Genomic DNA, 16,670 nt, shown 5'->3' with positions numbered 1-16,670 from the left:
TTAAACGACTGGGCCTGGTACTGTGGTGCAGCGGGTTAAACCACTGCCTGCAAAGCCAGCATCTCATATGGGTACTGGTTTGAGTCACACCTTCTCTACTTCTGATCCAGCTCCCTGATAAAGCAATGTAAAATGACCCAAGTATTACATGGGAGACACTGATGGAATTCCAGGCTCCTGGCTTAGGTCTGGCCCAGCCTTGGCAACGAAGCTAATTTGGTGAGTGAACCAGCAGATAGAAGATAGCACACTCTCGCTTGCTCACTCGCTCGCTCTTTCTCTCTCTCTCTGTCGCTCTCCTCTCTCTCATTTCATAACTCTGCCTTTCACATACATAAATAAACTTTCTTTAAAAAGTTAAATGATTAAAATTTAATGCCAATGTTTTCATGTAGAGGTTAATTAAACAATAACAAAACATACAGAGATAAATATTTTATCTCTGCAGAATTGAGGATTTTGTGAGAACAGAAAATACTCAAGAATCAGAGCAACTGATATTTAGTTCTGCAACGTATCTCACCATAAGAGGTTTAAATGGTCATTGCAGATAAATGATATGTGAACCTCAGGGTCCAAGGGCCTAGGAATACCAGGAACTATCCACCTAAAACACGGCACTGGCTCCTCGTGTTTTATACATGTATATATTTGCAATTCTTCTGAAACAGAAAGTTAAACTACAAGCTACCTCACATATTAAGATAGGTCATATATTAAGTCTTCTCACCAGACATTCAGTCCTTGCCAGTCCTGATATTCTTCTCTCTGGCACAGATAATGATATGTACTAAAGTGCTAGCTCATCATAATTGCTAAGTTTAAAGTGTTGCATCCCTTCCCTCTTTTCCCAGGGCTGGCTGAAAATGTGGGATATAATGACAATCGCCTTTTGAAGTTTAAACAACTAGTGTATATGTTCTTTTAGCAATTTTCTTAATGACTCCATAGTTGGGGCTTGATTAATCTTCACTGGCCCAGAGTGTTTGGCCCATATGAGAAACTGATTCAGATGTGAAATCAAAGTGTGGAGAAGGTAACGTGGTGATAAATGCTATCAAGACCACACTATGAGTTCCAGGTATGCTTAATTATGACAATTTCCATGAATATAAATGTTCATTCTTGATGAGCAACTCACTTGCCACTTCTCCAATTCAAAATTGTGCATGTCTCCACTATAAATAATAAAGATGTACTACTTTTGTAATCATTCACTTGTAGAAAACAACATGCATATGTACTTAAGACCATAATTATCCAAAAAAAGTATCAGAAGTGATGTGTTCTTTCAATATGTTCTTTTGGCCAGACTGCATTTGACATCAAGACATTTAAAATCAAAGCAGAAGAACACAGATGAAACAAAACAAATCCAATCAACCACACATTTATAGACATGGAAACAAACTGACCTTTTTAAAGTTTCTGTTTAAGTCAACCAAACTGAGCAGGAAGATGTGGTCCTTGGCTCCCAGGAGCAGCCTGCCCCTCTCCTCATCCAATAGAAGTGTTTGGAAATCCAATCCTTCTGATGAACCCAGAAAGGGAATACAGCTGTTTGAAAGCAGCAAGTCTGTGGCAGAGAAAAAGAAGGAGAGGAAGGAAAAATCAGTAAGAAAAATATTGACATGCCTCTAATGCATACTCACCCACCTGGCAAATGCACGCACACAGCATGAAAGCTCCCGTTCAGGAATATGCAAGTTAGAATTAACATACAATCATTCAGAAATAGATGCAGGGGATATTTGCATTTTCTTAACACAATATTTTATGTATGGAAAAAATAGACATTAGACAATATAAAACAAAAAATTTAAAAACAATTAGATGACAAATATTTTTACAATCCTATGTTCACATTCTTAAATTATAACTTGAGATATCTATAGTAATATTTTCAAACTGATAAAATTATAAATTATACACACACATATCTATCTATCTGTGTATATATATATATATAAAGCAAGCAACAAAGAGTGTAACAAATCTCAAAGCATTTCTTCTGCTCCTACTCTTTTTTAAAGTAAAGTTCATAATTTTTAGAGCAGTTTCAGGTTAGCAGAAAAATCAAGAGGGAGGTTCAGAGCTGTCAGGCATATTCCCTACTACACATAGCCTTCCCATTCGCAACATCCCCATCACACTGGTTTATTTCATAATCAGTGAAACTGTCGGATACATCACATATCACCCAAACTCTACAGTTTACATGAGGGTTCAACCTCGTGTTGCACATGTTTGTCTGGACACAGGTCTAATGACCGCACTGACCACTAGAGTGTCACTGCCTGAAGACTGCTCTGTGCCTGCCTCGCCATCCTTCTCCTCCACCCCACGGCTTGGCAAGCACATATCCTGGTTCTGTCTCCAGTCTGCCTTTTCAGAATGGCACACAGTTGCAATCAGACAGTGTTTAGCCTGTGCAGCCTGGCCTCCTTCCTTCAGTAACGTGATCTCACATTCCCTCCATGTTCTCGTGGCTTGATGACTCAGTTGGCGCTGCTATCCCACTGTCTGGAGGTACCACAGGCCATTTACCCACTCACCTACTGAAGGGCAACGTGGTTGCTTGTCTATTTTGGCAATGCTGAATAAAGCTGCTATAAATATTTGTGCATAAGTTTTTGTGTGAACATAAGTGCCTCATTTCTCTGGGTAAACACCAAGGGGTATGATTGCTGTACTGCATCTTTAGATTTGCAAGGAACTGGCAAACCCTTCCCATGCCAGTGTAGAATGGATCATTCCTTCCAGCAACGATTGAGACTTCCTGTGGCTCCACGGCTTTAATGGCATTTTCCATCGTCAGTATTCTGGATTTTGCCCATTCCAACAGGTAACATTTTATTGTTTTAATTTATGTTCCTAAGATATGTGTATGCAGTGTCTTTTTGTGTGTTTACTTTCCACCTGCATAACTTTGGTGAAGTGTCTGTTAAGGTCCTTGCCTCCCCTACCCCTTTTTAAAAAAATGGTTGTTTTCTAATTATTGAGTTTGAATAGATATTTGCATATTTGGGATAATCATCCTTTATTAAATAATATATTTTGCAAGTATTTTCTCCCAGTCTGTGGCTTATCTTTTCTCCCTTTTACTTTTACTAGTGTCTGATGCTTGAGTTTGAAGGATTATACTGTTTCTATTCCATAGGTGCATGAAAAGAATGCAAACACAGACACTGAAAGCAAGCAAATTGATTCTGAAAGAGCTATAAACCTGAACCAGTAATGGACTCAGACTTCTAAAACTGAAAGAGACCATGAAAATCAATGAACGCAAATGCACAATTTTATTTAAGGCACTTAATCCCATCAAGGTGAAATTACATGCCTTAACGACACAAAATTGTGTGGTGGCAACGCTGATCACTGATTCTGAATTATAAGACTTCATTTCTCTTTGATGCTTGTCTGTACATCCAAATACTTGGCTTTATTTATAACCGTGATATTCACTCTTATAAGGAATCCAAATCTTTTTAACAGATTTTACCCTATTAACAACAGTAGCTCAGCCTCTATAACCCTGGAATATTGCGTAACAATATGGTAACAATATCATACATCACCTTATTAAAACCACTTTGTGCGTTTGTGCGTAAAACACTAGGCTTCAATGCCAATCCAGTGTTCTAAAGTAATTCATTATCAATCGATGAGAAAGATTTTTAAAAACTCAGAAATACGCATCAAGATTACTTCTAAAAATTATGCCAGCTTTAAATGCAGTAAAATGGATATTTGCCTCATGCATCAACTTTGACATTTATTATTATTTCATATTTTTAAACATTTTCTTCACTCTTTTTTCTATTATAAAATGCATCCGTGTAATTTCTCTTAGTCTCTAAAGTTAGATTTCTGTCTTGGTTTTCACAAAGCAAAAGGCAGTATGCTAAAGGAGACATACTATCTGAAATCTCAACTGAGTGTAGTTTTCCCAAACATAAATATCTTATTAACATTTATGGCTCATGCTTTGTGTACACTGGCTAGAGGTCTGAATTCTATACTAATTATTTTTCTATTAAGCTAAATATAACTTTAATCATTTTCAGATGGGAAACACAATGGTGTAATACTTTTTAGCAGCTCCACATGCAATCAGCCTAGCTTTGCAGGCCTAACACCATTCCATACCAATCACAAAGGAGAACTGGGAAGAGAAGAACACAAGCAAAAAACAGCTAAGACAAACATAATCTGAAGCCTTCATAGCGAAAAGCTATGCATCTCACACAACCTTCATTTAGTGAGCCAATTCTGTTTCTTTCATGGGATTTCCCTTATTTCACAAAGATGGGAATGGGTGAATGTGAAACTATGTGAGGATATTCCCAGGAATATATTTTGGTCCAACTAGTAGAGCAAAGTAGTTTGTGTGAGTATTATTGCAAGTGTCATGGTCATAATCAATTATTTTGAAGCATACTTTACAGCATTAATCACTAAATGAAACATGGCTTAGCACAATGAATAAGTATTAGATCCAGACTACCAGAGTCACATCCTGGCCTCACAGCTCACTGCTATGTGAACTACAGCAAGTCACTGACTCTCGCTGTGCTTCCGTTTTCCCACCATAAAATTAGGATAATAAAAGAAACTATGAAATAAACTGAGAAATAAATAAGTTAACACATGACTGCCTGGAACACAGCAAACATTAGGCAAGCATCAACTATTATAATAATGATAACGTATTTTTAACATCTATATAAAACCTATAAAAAGGGAATCATAGTATTTTCCAAATCATATAGTTCTCAGATGATTAAATTTAGGAGCTGATTTATATGCTGTTCTTAGAACTATGCCTGATTGAAGAAGTTCAATAAATGATGTTATTTTTAATATGATTATTAAACTCCAATTTGAATACATCCTATTAAAGAATGAAATGATCTCATACTAAACCAGAATTATGAAGATTGAACACTTGTATGCTTTTTTTTGAAATTTATTTGACAAGTAGAGTTACAGACAGTGAAAGACAGAGACAGAGAGAGAGGTCTTCCTTCCATTGGTTCACTCCCCAAATGGCCACTACAGCCAGCGCTATGCTGATCTGAAGCCAGGAGCCAGGTGCTTCTTCCTGGTCTCCCATGCGGGTGCAGGGGCCCGAGCACTTGGGCCATCCTCCACTGCCTTCCCAGGCCACAGCAGAGAGCTGGACTGGAAGAGGAACAACCGGGACTAGAACTGGCGCCCATATGGGATGCTGGCGCCGCAAGGCAGAGGATTAACCAAGTGAGCCACAGCGCCGGCCCCCACTTGTATACTCTTTATGATATTAAAATAAAAAGCTACTCATTCCACAAATATTTACAAGTACTTAGTAGTACAGGTTCTATACTGCATATAGTGTTCGAATTGTAGATTAGTGAGTCCTGATTGTAAGGAGCTCACAGATTGGTGCAGGAATGAATATGTATCTAAAACATAACATATATGAAATAAACTGTCATAGAAGAATGCACAAAATGCAAACAAATCTTTCAAATATTTAATTGGGTAACACCCTGTAAAATGAGATGATACAAGTTTGATGAGATTTTTGAAGGGAACTTTCTACCAGGCAATAATCGCGCTAGAATGCATAATGCCATATGGCATCCCAGGTTGCACTTACTGCATGTTTAATACAATACTCCCTCCTCATTCACAATTTTCTTTCCATGCCCAAAGTTATTAAATGGAAAATACCATAAACAGACAATTAACAAGTTTTAAATTGCACACTGTTCTGAGCAGCTGTATGACATCTCATGACCTCCTTTGCTGTTCCATCTAGGATACATATCATCCCTTCACTCAGCGGCTTCCACACTGTGCATACCACCCACCCAACACTGTAATGGTTCACTTGTTGGTGCAGTATCTCTCCCACACTTCCTTCTGACGGGGGTGATTGTGGTCAGAAGAACAATAACAGCCTAGGGGCCGGTGCCATGGCTCACTTGGTTAATTCTCTGCCTGCAGTGCCGGCATCCCATGTGGGCGCCGGTTATAGTCCCGGCTGCTCCTCTTCCAGTCCAGCTCTCTGCTGTGGCCTGGGAAGGCAGTGGAGGATGGCCCAAGTGCTTGGACCCTGCACCCGCATGGGAGACCAGGAAGAAGCACCTGGCTCCTGGCTTTGGATCAGCACAGTTCCGGCCACGGCAGCCATTTGGGGGGTGAACCAATGGAAGGAAGACCTTTCTCTCTGTCTCTCTCTCACTGTCTATAACTTTATCTGTCAAATTAAAATAAATAAATAGCAGAATAAGAAGAAGAACAATAACAGCCTAACACTATGTCACAATGCCCACATCAGTCACTCTACTTCATCTCATCCCATAATCACTGTATCATCTCACATCATCCCAAGAAGAAGGGAAGCACAGTACATAAGATATTTTGAGAGAGATAGAGAGCTCACATTCATCTAACTTTTATTATGATATATTACTATAATTATTATCATTGTATCTACTTCATTAAACTTTATCATTAGTAGGGTTATACAGGAAAAACATGATATATAGAAATAAGATTCACTACTATTTTCAGTTTCAAGAATCCACTGAGGATCCTGGAATGTAACCTCTATGGATAACAGGGGGCTACTTCTGCATCCTTCTCTGTTGAGTGAGCTCTTAACAGGGCAAAGACTACAACTTACACATCTTTGAATCCCCACCACCTAACTCACAGTCTGTGACAAATTAAGCACGTAGCACAGAGTTGTGGAATTGAAGGAATTTGGTATGCTGTAACATGGAGGTTATGTAGGGGCAAGGAGATATGAGATGGGACATAAAGGCAGGGGTGAGGCAACCAGGGCCCAAGATGTCAGCTTGGGCAGTTTAATTATTACATAGGTGAATGGAAATCACTAAGAAACATTTTTATGCAGGAAAGCGACAAAGCCTCTAACTGAGTGTTGGAAAGCAAGTGTGACCGTGGTGTTCGATAGGAATGAGAATAGGGAATGGAGGTGTGACAAAAACCACCCAGAAGTTTCTGAACTAGGGTGAATCCCTGAATTCAGCAATGCCGACCAGAAGAGAAAGATGTTCAAGGACTGTGCATTTCACTTTTTGTCCTACTTACATAGTGGAGAAAACAAAGGTACAGTTGACATAGTCTTTCGCTTTATTTTCTTTCACCATAACCAATTCTATTTGGTTTAGTTTCAAACAAAGCTAGAAAGAAAAACAGCTGCAAAAATATTGACTAACCTGGAGTATTATCATTTCCAAATGATTTAATGTTGCTTTGTGACAATGCTAGCATCAAAATGATTAAAGCATGTTTCACCAGTCCTTGGTAGCCAAACTAAATAATTAGACTTAGGCATTACATGTGAACATTTCTCAGGCTGACGCACACATGAGGAAAAGATCTTGGGTCAGGAGTTGGAACAGGTTCCCTCTTCCCCAAGCAGATTATCTTTCTTGCATTTCTGCCAAACAAAACAAAGCCATTTTTTTCCTGCAAGGATCATCAAGCAAAATGCAGAATAAAAATTCTCAACTCCATAGCCTGTCCCTTAACGTCGACGGCCAATAGACTCGCTGGGTGTCAGGATTCAGCAACTCGTGCCGTCCTCGCTCTCTCCTAAACTAGACAATCTCAGGCATGTGATTTTAGGGATGTCCACAGTGTTTAAGTCTTCTGGATGGACAAGAAGACTGGGGCTTTTTCTCCATGAGTGAAGGGGGAACACTGTTTCACACATGCTATTCAGAGGAGGACAGGCCACCTTCTCCGCCCTGCCTTGGGATGTCAGCACCTCATACTTCCAAGTCCTAAATGACTTTTTTGTTCTAGGGACCTAAACTTCAGACTTATTCCACCATGATCACTTCTTCTCACTCTTCCTTTAACTGTATGCTATTCTATCACCTTGTTCTTAGTTTATGATCACTCAGATACTCAAATTCCCACTCTTGGAAAGTCTATACTCTGATTATTTTCCAAATAAATAAAGATATTATTCATGTACTCTTCTTGTTTGAATATGAACATCACTGCTTATGGCAGATTTTCATGGAAAGCTGACAAATAGAAGATACTCTTGACCTGTGACCAATAAACCACTACAGAGAAACACGATGGTGCTGGGGATTAAAATCCTTATAAACAATATGAAATTGGCCAGCGCCAAGGCTCACTACGCTAATCCTCCGCCTGCAGCGCCGGCACCCTAGGGTTCTAGTCCCTGCGCCGGATTCTGTCTCGGTTGTTCCTCTGCCAGTCCAGCTCTCTGTTGTGGCCTGGGAAGGCAGTGGAGGATGGCCCAAGTGCTTGGGCCCCTGCACCCGCATGGGAGACCAGGAAGAAGCACCTGGCTCCTGGCTTTGGGTCGGCACAGTTCCGGCCACGGCAGCCATTTGGGGAGTGAACCAATGGAAGGAAGACCTTTCTCTCTGTCTCTCTCTCACTGTCTAACTCTTCCTGTCACACACATAAAAACAACAATAACAGCAACAACATGAAATCGTCATATTCCCATAGTCTTCATCAATGTCTCTTGATACCCTCCCAAAAGTCATGGAAGAAATTTGGTTTGTTTGCATGTAGTCAGTAACCATATTCAATGTAATTTCTCACTGACAGCACAAAAGAGTCACTAGCTTGAAAAGCATTGACTTTTGGAGGCAATCACTAACTCATTGAAGAGTACCAGGTACATGCATGAGCTGGAAAGACACTAAGACAAACCTGACATGCACCTGTTCTTGTGGGACTTGCAGCAAAGTAAAGAGGAAGTGCTTGTCCATAGTAAAAATAAAAATATGCTTGTGAGGCAGGCCTTTGACCTAACAGTTAAGGCATTGGTAGGAGGCTTAGGTTCCACACTGGAGTGCCTAGGTTCCATTCCAGCTCCCATCCCCAACTCCAACTTCTTGCTAATGCAGACCCTGGGAGGCAGCCACAAGGGATCAAGTAACTGGGTGCCTGCCACTCACATGGGAGACCCGGACTGAGTTCCCAAATTACATATTTGGCCTAATCCAGTCCTAGCTATATGTAGCCACTGGGGAGTGAACCAGCAGACAGGAGTTCTCTTTGTTTCTCTTTCACTGTCTCTCTGCCTCTCCAAAAAACAAAATTAAATTAAAAAAATCTTTTTGACAAAGGACAATAGTACTTAAAGTAGCAACTGTTATGTAACTATAGTAGTAAAATGGGGTAAAATTATCTATATTTCCTTCAACAAACCTAATAAAGTTACTTTGATTTTCTCATTTCTCACTGTGGGTCAAGAAACCAAAGGAGTTCTATAGCATTAAAACTTCATGCCTAATTTTGTTGAAATTGAGACCACATCAAACAGCAAACTCATTTTCCTATCTACTGCCTATTGCTACTCTGGTTCCTGGGAGCAGACCTCTCTAACCTTTGGGAAGAACATAATTATGGGGTAAAACATTCAGAGCCAAAAGGAAATCTGATCAATAATCCTCCTTGACTCGCAGGTTACCTAATCAATGAGGTCCACAACGGTTGAGTGGGCTTCACATAACCACTTTGTTCTCCATGGCAGAACACAGCAATGGCAAACATCCCACTCACCCTCACTTGACAGGAAGGCTAAGGACCAGGTCACCCCCGCTCTTGTTTGAAATAAACATTTGCTGCAAAGAGAGTTTTTGTTTCTCCTTCTTAATGTCCTTTAATACAATTGTTCATTTAGTCTGGAAAAAAAATTGACCTGATGGTCTACATTCTTCCTCTTCACCCCAGAAAGGAAGGGAGTGGTTAGTCATATTGAATCTAATAAATTTAGGATTGAGCAACACAGACTTCCTCAGTTTTTGACTGTCACATGAACAAAATTTCATACCCTGAAACCCTGCGTGTGTCGCCAGAGATCCTGAACTGGGTGGAGCTGTCGGTTTCTCAGAAGACTACACAGCTTAAAAAAAAAAAGGTTTCCACATCCTTTAAAGAAGAAATAATTTTAATAGCAAAATCAAGGTATTGAAGACAGAAATGCATAGGGTAAAAGAAAACCTGTTTTGGAGAAAGTTGAATTCCAGTCCATTCCAGTCTAGGAAGAGCTTCCTACTAGAGAAAGTTTCCCATTAAAAATAGAATCACACATCCAAACCCAGTCACCTTTTCCTGGCATCTAAGCAAACATTCTTGCCTCACCCATCCCCCTCTTCCTTAAGGAAACAGCAGCTCCATCAGTAAGGCTCTCTGAGGACCTTAGACGTGATCAGAGCTCCAGAGCGTTCTTTGCAAAGCCGCCCAAGTGAAGAGGTCTGCCATTAAGCCTTTCATTCTTTTTTCTATTCCTGCTTTCTCCTTAAATTCACTCTCTCTCCATGGTTGCTCAAGCTGACTGGTTTCGTTAAGATTCCTTCAGTAGAGTTGCTCCAAAGCTTCTTCCCATAGTTTCCAGAAATATTTTGGTTACCAAGTCATTCCCAGTAAAAACCTTATTCTCAGTCTGTGTCATGAATTGTGCAAAGAGAACAAACCCTGCTGATTCCAAAATAAAAATCTGTCCCTAATGTTGTGGCTCCCAGAGTCCCTTGGGCTCTATCTGGACTTGTGTTTGTTTCCCCAACTGCTGGTCCAAGGCAAGGCATAGATTCTCCCTTGAATTTCATCTTAGGGAAACTAACCCGTCTCAACTCGCTCTCCTGACTTCCAGCAGGTTTTCAGAGGCATGAGAAAATGTGAAAAGATCTCGGTTATTAACACAGGTCACCTCTACCTACATGAAAATGTCAGTTATACTCTCTTGTAAATGCAGTGCTCATAACTAGCCTTGCAAACCATGCAAAGCAAATAAAGAACGAACATCAGTGGATCTAATATCCCTATAAAATACCACTTCAAAATTACACCTGCATAGTTTACTGCCACTGTGTTTTCCTGGGTGGAATACAGTTCTAACCTTTCTCTGGCAAATGCAAATCCATGTCAGAGAGAACAAGGAGAATATTCCCATGTGCTCTTCTGCAATGGAATATTGGGGAATCTTTCTGTTCACTAAGTCTTAGGCTGAACACTATAAGTAACAATAATGAGTCAGATGATAGACAGGGATATATAAACTAGAGACAAAGTCTTTGAGGTCATTGGATCCATGTTCTTGCCAGGACAAGGATGCAAAGTAGGAATACAGCAATCTTATGCTGTCTCTCTTTCGCTTACATCCAAACTTTCAAATCACAGGTTTGTTCTTATTTGGATGGCTTTCAATAAAGGATAGTTTAAATAATTTATCACATGTGAGCATCACTTTTGGTTGAATACTGTAATCAATACACAATTCTTCTTAAGTGCTGAAACTTAACTGAAAAGTGATCACTGTTAAATATAAGAGTGGGAATAAGAGAGGGAAGAGATGTGCAATTTGGGACATGCTCAAGCTGACTTAGCTCAAACGGTAGAGTTAGAAACATACCAGGGGATTCCATTTCAATCCCATCAAGGTGGCATGTACCAATGCCATCTCACTATTCCAAGTGATCAATTTCTGTTCACAATTGATCATAATGATAGGACTAAGAACCAAAGGGATCACATAAATGAGAATAGTGTCTGCAAATACTAGCTGATAGAATAAATAAGGGAGAGAATGATCCAACATGGGAAGTGAGATACACAGCAGACCCATAGAATGGCAGATGTCCTAAACAGCACTCTGGCCTCAGAATCAGCCCTTAAGGCATGCGGATCCGGCTGAAAAGCCCATGAGAGTATTTCAGGCATGGAAAGCCAAGACACTCTGGAAAAAAAAAAAAAAAAAAACTAAATGAAAGATCTCCGTGAGTGAGATCCCAGTGGAAAGAACGGGTCATCAAAGAAGGAGGTACCTTTCTCTGAAGGGAGGAAAGAACTTCCACTTTGACCATGGCCTTGTCTAAAAATTATCAGAGTCAGTGAACTCAGGGGGCTTCCATAGCCTTGGCAGCTCATGACAAGAGCCTAGGTTGATTACTGGTGCCATAAACAAGAGTGTCAATTTGTTAAGTCAACAACAGGAGTCACTGTGCACTTACTCCTCATGTAGGATCTTTGTCCTTAGTGTACTGTACATTGTGATTTAATGCTATAACTAGTACTCAAACAGTATTTTTCACTTTATGTTTCTGTGTGGGAGCAAACTGTTGAAATCTTTGCTTAATGTATGCTAAACTGATCTTCTGTATATAAAGAGAAACGAAAATGAATCTTGATGTGAATGGAAGGGGAGAGGGAGTGGGAAAGGGGAGGGTTGTGGGTGGGAAGGAAGTTATGGGGGGAAGCCATTGTAATCCATAAGCTGTACTTTGGAAATTTATATTCATTAAATAAAAGTTTAAAAAAAAAGAACAAAGTAAAAAAAATAAAAAAATAATTTATCACATGTGAGCATCAAAATTTATAATCATGGGTCCTTTAAAATTCAGACTTTCAGAAAAAAATGTTTCTTTTTAAGTTCTCAAAAGCTTTGCTATGATTGATGTTTTTGTATTGACCTATTAAGAAGGTTAGCACTCACTATAAATACCTCAAACATTTCAAGAGCAATGTCATGATACAGCAAGCTTCCTCAGAAGTAGTTGAGAGGATAAACTGAGCAAGACTGATAATACTTTGATGATTATTTTCTTTCTTCTTTATTATTGTTTTTTAAAACATCATTGAAGTCATTTTTAAAGGTATTTTTTAAGATTTATTTTATTTACTTGAAAGGCAGGGTGACAGAGAGGAAGGACAGAGAGAAAGTGATTTTCCACCCACTGGCTCACACCCCAAACAGCCACAACAGTCAGAGCTGGGCCAAAACTCCATTCTGGTTTCCCTTGTGGGTGGCAAGGGCCCAAGTACTTGCCTCCATCCTCTGCTTTGCCAGGTACATGAGGGCTGGGTCACAAGCTAAGCAGCTGGGACTCGAACCAGCACTGATATGTGATGCTGCATTGCAGGCAACTTAAGCCACTGTGATACAACACCGGCCCTGAATTGATTATTTCATAACTCTCTACAAGTATTTGGAATTTCTGTGTTTTCAAATGCCAAGGAATTTATTTTTAAAAATGACTTATTTATTTATTTGAAATTCAGAGTTACAGAGTGAGAAAAGGAGATGTAATCCATTGGTTCATTCCCTGGATGGCTACAACAGCCAGGGCTGGGCTAAGTGGAAGCTGGGAGTCAGGAACTCCATTCAGGTCTCCCTCCGTGGGCACAAGGACCCAGGTACTTGAGTAGTCTTCCACTGCCTCCCCCAGTCCATTAGCAGGGAGCTAGAGCGAAGTGGAGCAGCCCAGGTTCAACCCGGCTCCCATATGGGATGCCAGCATCGCAGGCAGAGACTTTACTTGCTAAGCCATAGCCCTAGCCACAAGGAATATTTAAAATTAAAAACTATATCACAAATAAATGAGGAGTTGTAACAATCAAGTATGCTAATTTTTAAAAATTTCAGAATGTCATAGCTTAATATAATGTCTACTAGCGGGAAAGGGGAGGGTGTGGGTGGGAGGGAAGTCATGGGGGGGGGAGCCAATGTAGTCCATAAGCTGTACTTTGGAAATCTATATTCATTAAATAAAAGTTTAAAAAAATATAATGTCTACTACTGACCCTAAAAAACAAAACAAGAGCAATTTATTCCTCAAGCTAACATCACTACATATAGAGAGCGAAGACTTGTAATTTAAAGGAAAACATTATTTTACGACAATAACACTTCAAAATTAACATACTATACGCAAAGTTAAGTAGATGCCTGCCTAAAAATAATGTTAAGATGCATATGCGAGGCTTTGGTCACAGCTGGGTGTCTCATGCCTTCCATGTGCCTAAGCCTCTGAATGTGCTTTCTGTTTTTCCTGGAAGTTGGTCAAATCACGTCATCACTTTTACTATTATGAAATTTAAAATAGTTTTCTGAAATACATTTTGCTTATTTTTGTTTTCCATTTATTATGCTAGCTACTTATTGTGACATTTGATCTGAAATTTAATTTCCATTGATTCAGGAATATTTCAGCTGGCTTTGCATTCAGGACATACAGATGTCAATCATCTGTACGGCTTTCTCTAGGTTTTCTCTGGCCTAGGCTCCTCTAGTCACTGGCACAAGGAGTATATTCCTGGTATTGGTGTGCACAGAATTTCTATCAGAATTTGCACGTTTGTAACACTTGCAAGAAGGAGAATGAAAAAATACCATCATAGAACATTGTTTTCCTCAAGAGATATTTATAGTTTATAAGCAATGAGTTAATGCTTACAATTTATACTTCAACTCTCATAAAATTAAGTTCTCTGCTGATGACGCCAAATTAAACACCTAAACTCCAGTTGTCTCTGCTAAGTGTCAGTTCAGAATTTCCAGTAGCTGTTAGATACGTTCATTTCTCTGAACCATCTCATTACACTGAGTTGAATGACTTCAGTGAAATGACCCAGAAACCAGGCTCAACGTGTAATATTCATTTTTAGTTTCTCTTCCTTATTCTCTTATGCTTCTTTCTCAAATTTAAAGAGTGCTCCCTCTAAGTCTATTTCATTTCCCTCACATCAACATTCTGCAAAATGTAGAGCCTGAAGGAATCCATCGTGTACATTTTTCTGTCCCCCCCCTCAAGTATTTATTCGTCTTGCCAGCCAGGCTGAGATCCGCTCACTAGTTCTCTAAGATACTGTAACTCATACATCACATTGCTCTGTTGCCTCCTCCCTCCCCAGTCCTTACCCCGTGATGCTGCCTATCCCATCGTTCTCCTAAGCACAATTGCATTAGGTCAATCTCATGATCAAAATCTTCCAATGCCAACTGCTACTTCATTCAAAAATGTTAAGCTTCCTCCAATGTTCCAAGCTCAGTTTCACACCCAAATTTCTCTAGATTCTTTGAAACATTTGGTTTGATTTACATGATGGCACTACTCTTTTTGTAGTTATTTTGTGTCCTTCTTTCATTCCATTTAAAGACTAGAAGCCATTGCAGATATGAATGTGTAAATCATTGCTATATTTCAGCACCATTTTTTGCACACAGTAAATCTAATAAACATTTAATTCAAGATTTCTCCAACCAGTGATTCTTGTCTGCTTGACGTATTCACCTTCAATCTAAAGCAGGGTTTATCAAAGGCTTATTAATAATTTAGAGATGTTAATGTGTCATTTGGTGACCCAACTGTGGCTCCAATACTGTGCGGTCGGAAGAGTTCCTGTTTTGACTCCCCTGTGCTTCTGTGTGGAGGAGGGGATATAAGGAGACAAAACTCCCCTGAGCTTTGCATCTCGGGATTTTACTTGCATTCAAACCAGACAGGATCCTGGTTAAGACCTAGATTCTCATTTAGAAGTCACAGAGCAGGCCCGAGATTCTGCATGTCTAGCAAGTTCTGAGATTCTGCTGATGTCATTGATTGTGGAGCCACAGTTGGAGTAGAGAGGCAAAGAACACTGTGGTACCGTTATCCCCAGCTTGCTTGAATTAAGAGCTGGATTCCTTCCTTCCTCCTCACAGTGCACTCTCTCTTAAACTCTAAATCATGGCATGTGTTAATGTACACAACTTATTTTTTCCTTTACAATCCTAAATTGGTCAAATCTGTATACCCCTAGTGACTTTACTGCTTCAGTGCCAGAAAGGATAAACGACTGGTTCAGTTTAAACCAACGACACACAAACTTTTCCTCCTCGGTTTCCTTATACGAATGGGGAAATGCATTCCCCTGATGCACTTTGAGAAAGCAGATGTCAAGAGGAAGATTCATTTCAAGTATCTTTTACTACCTGCAGCAGCAATAATTATACCCACAATTATGTATTTAAAGACCTTAAATTTTCTTTATATCTTATTTCAATATATTTGTTATATATATTATACATAGTATAATATGATAATATATACATAGTATAATATAAGAGTTCCTGTTGTGACTCCCCTGTGCTTCTGTGTGGAGGAGGGGATATAAGGAGACAAAACTCTCCTGAGCTTTATATAATATATAATATTTATTACAATGTATTATATATTAATATAGTATATATTAATATATATTTGTAATCTCTATGAAGTGTACCACAACATCTAATTTGAGAAGCATAACATCTGATGAGCTTTCCTGTTTATTATTTCATTTGATCCTCCAGAAGAACCTAATTTCCATATGAAAAACAGCCTCAGAAATAGTAAAGCCATGTAGTTGTTCTAACAGTGCACAGAGAGCGAATGTCAAAGAAGGACATAAAAACTACCTAGGCCTTTTAATTCGAAGCCTCATTACCCATTGCAGCCATATTTTATATTTTAATATAAAGCACTAGTTAGAAAAATAAGAATCTTTTCCTAAAGAGCTCTACATATATTTCCACTGGATATACCAACAGACAAGGGCACTGCTATTGCTCCTTCCACTTCACTACTCCGTTGGGACTGCGGAAGTATTCATCTCATTTTCTAGACCGTGTGCGACTCACTGGGGCTTTAGTCAAATAAACCTTCTCATGAGTACCTTTCACTATAAGTAAAAAGCACTTCAGTCCTAATTCATGCCTTTTTGATTAACAGCATTAAAGCAGCATGTTTAAAGAACTCTTACAAACTGTATATTACCAGTTCTTAAGAAACCAAGGAGGTATTTGTCAAATTGTCTGTTAAAAAAGACCCAATAACATTCTATTTAAAACTGCCCTTTTATTT

The 16,670-nt window shown here is 39.3% G+C and overlaps 1 protein-coding gene across 4 annotated transcripts in view; it reads right to left on the bottom strand.

Moving 5' to 3' along the window:
* Positions 1–16,670, bottom strand: part of SEMA3D (semaphorin 3D) — a 283,059-nt gene that overhangs the window by 194,001 nt on the left and 72,388 nt on the right. For all 4 annotated transcript variants that reach the window (XM_017344335.3, XM_008261803.4, XM_002713842.5 and 1 more), the window contains one exon: positions 1,416–1,576. In XM_017344335.3, the coding sequence (XP_017199824.1) occupies positions 1,416–1,576 (161 nt within the window). The remainder of the gene's footprint in view (positions 1–1,415; positions 1,577–16,670) is intronic.

The sequence above is a fragment of the Oryctolagus cuniculus genome, chromosome 16 (assembly GCF_964237555.1).
Source record: "Oryctolagus cuniculus chromosome 16, mOryCun1.1, whole genome shotgun sequence".
Classification (NCBI taxonomy): domain Eukaryota; kingdom Metazoa; phylum Chordata; class Mammalia; order Lagomorpha; family Leporidae; genus Oryctolagus; species Oryctolagus cuniculus.
This window is presented reverse-complemented; position numbering and strand designations above follow the sequence as displayed.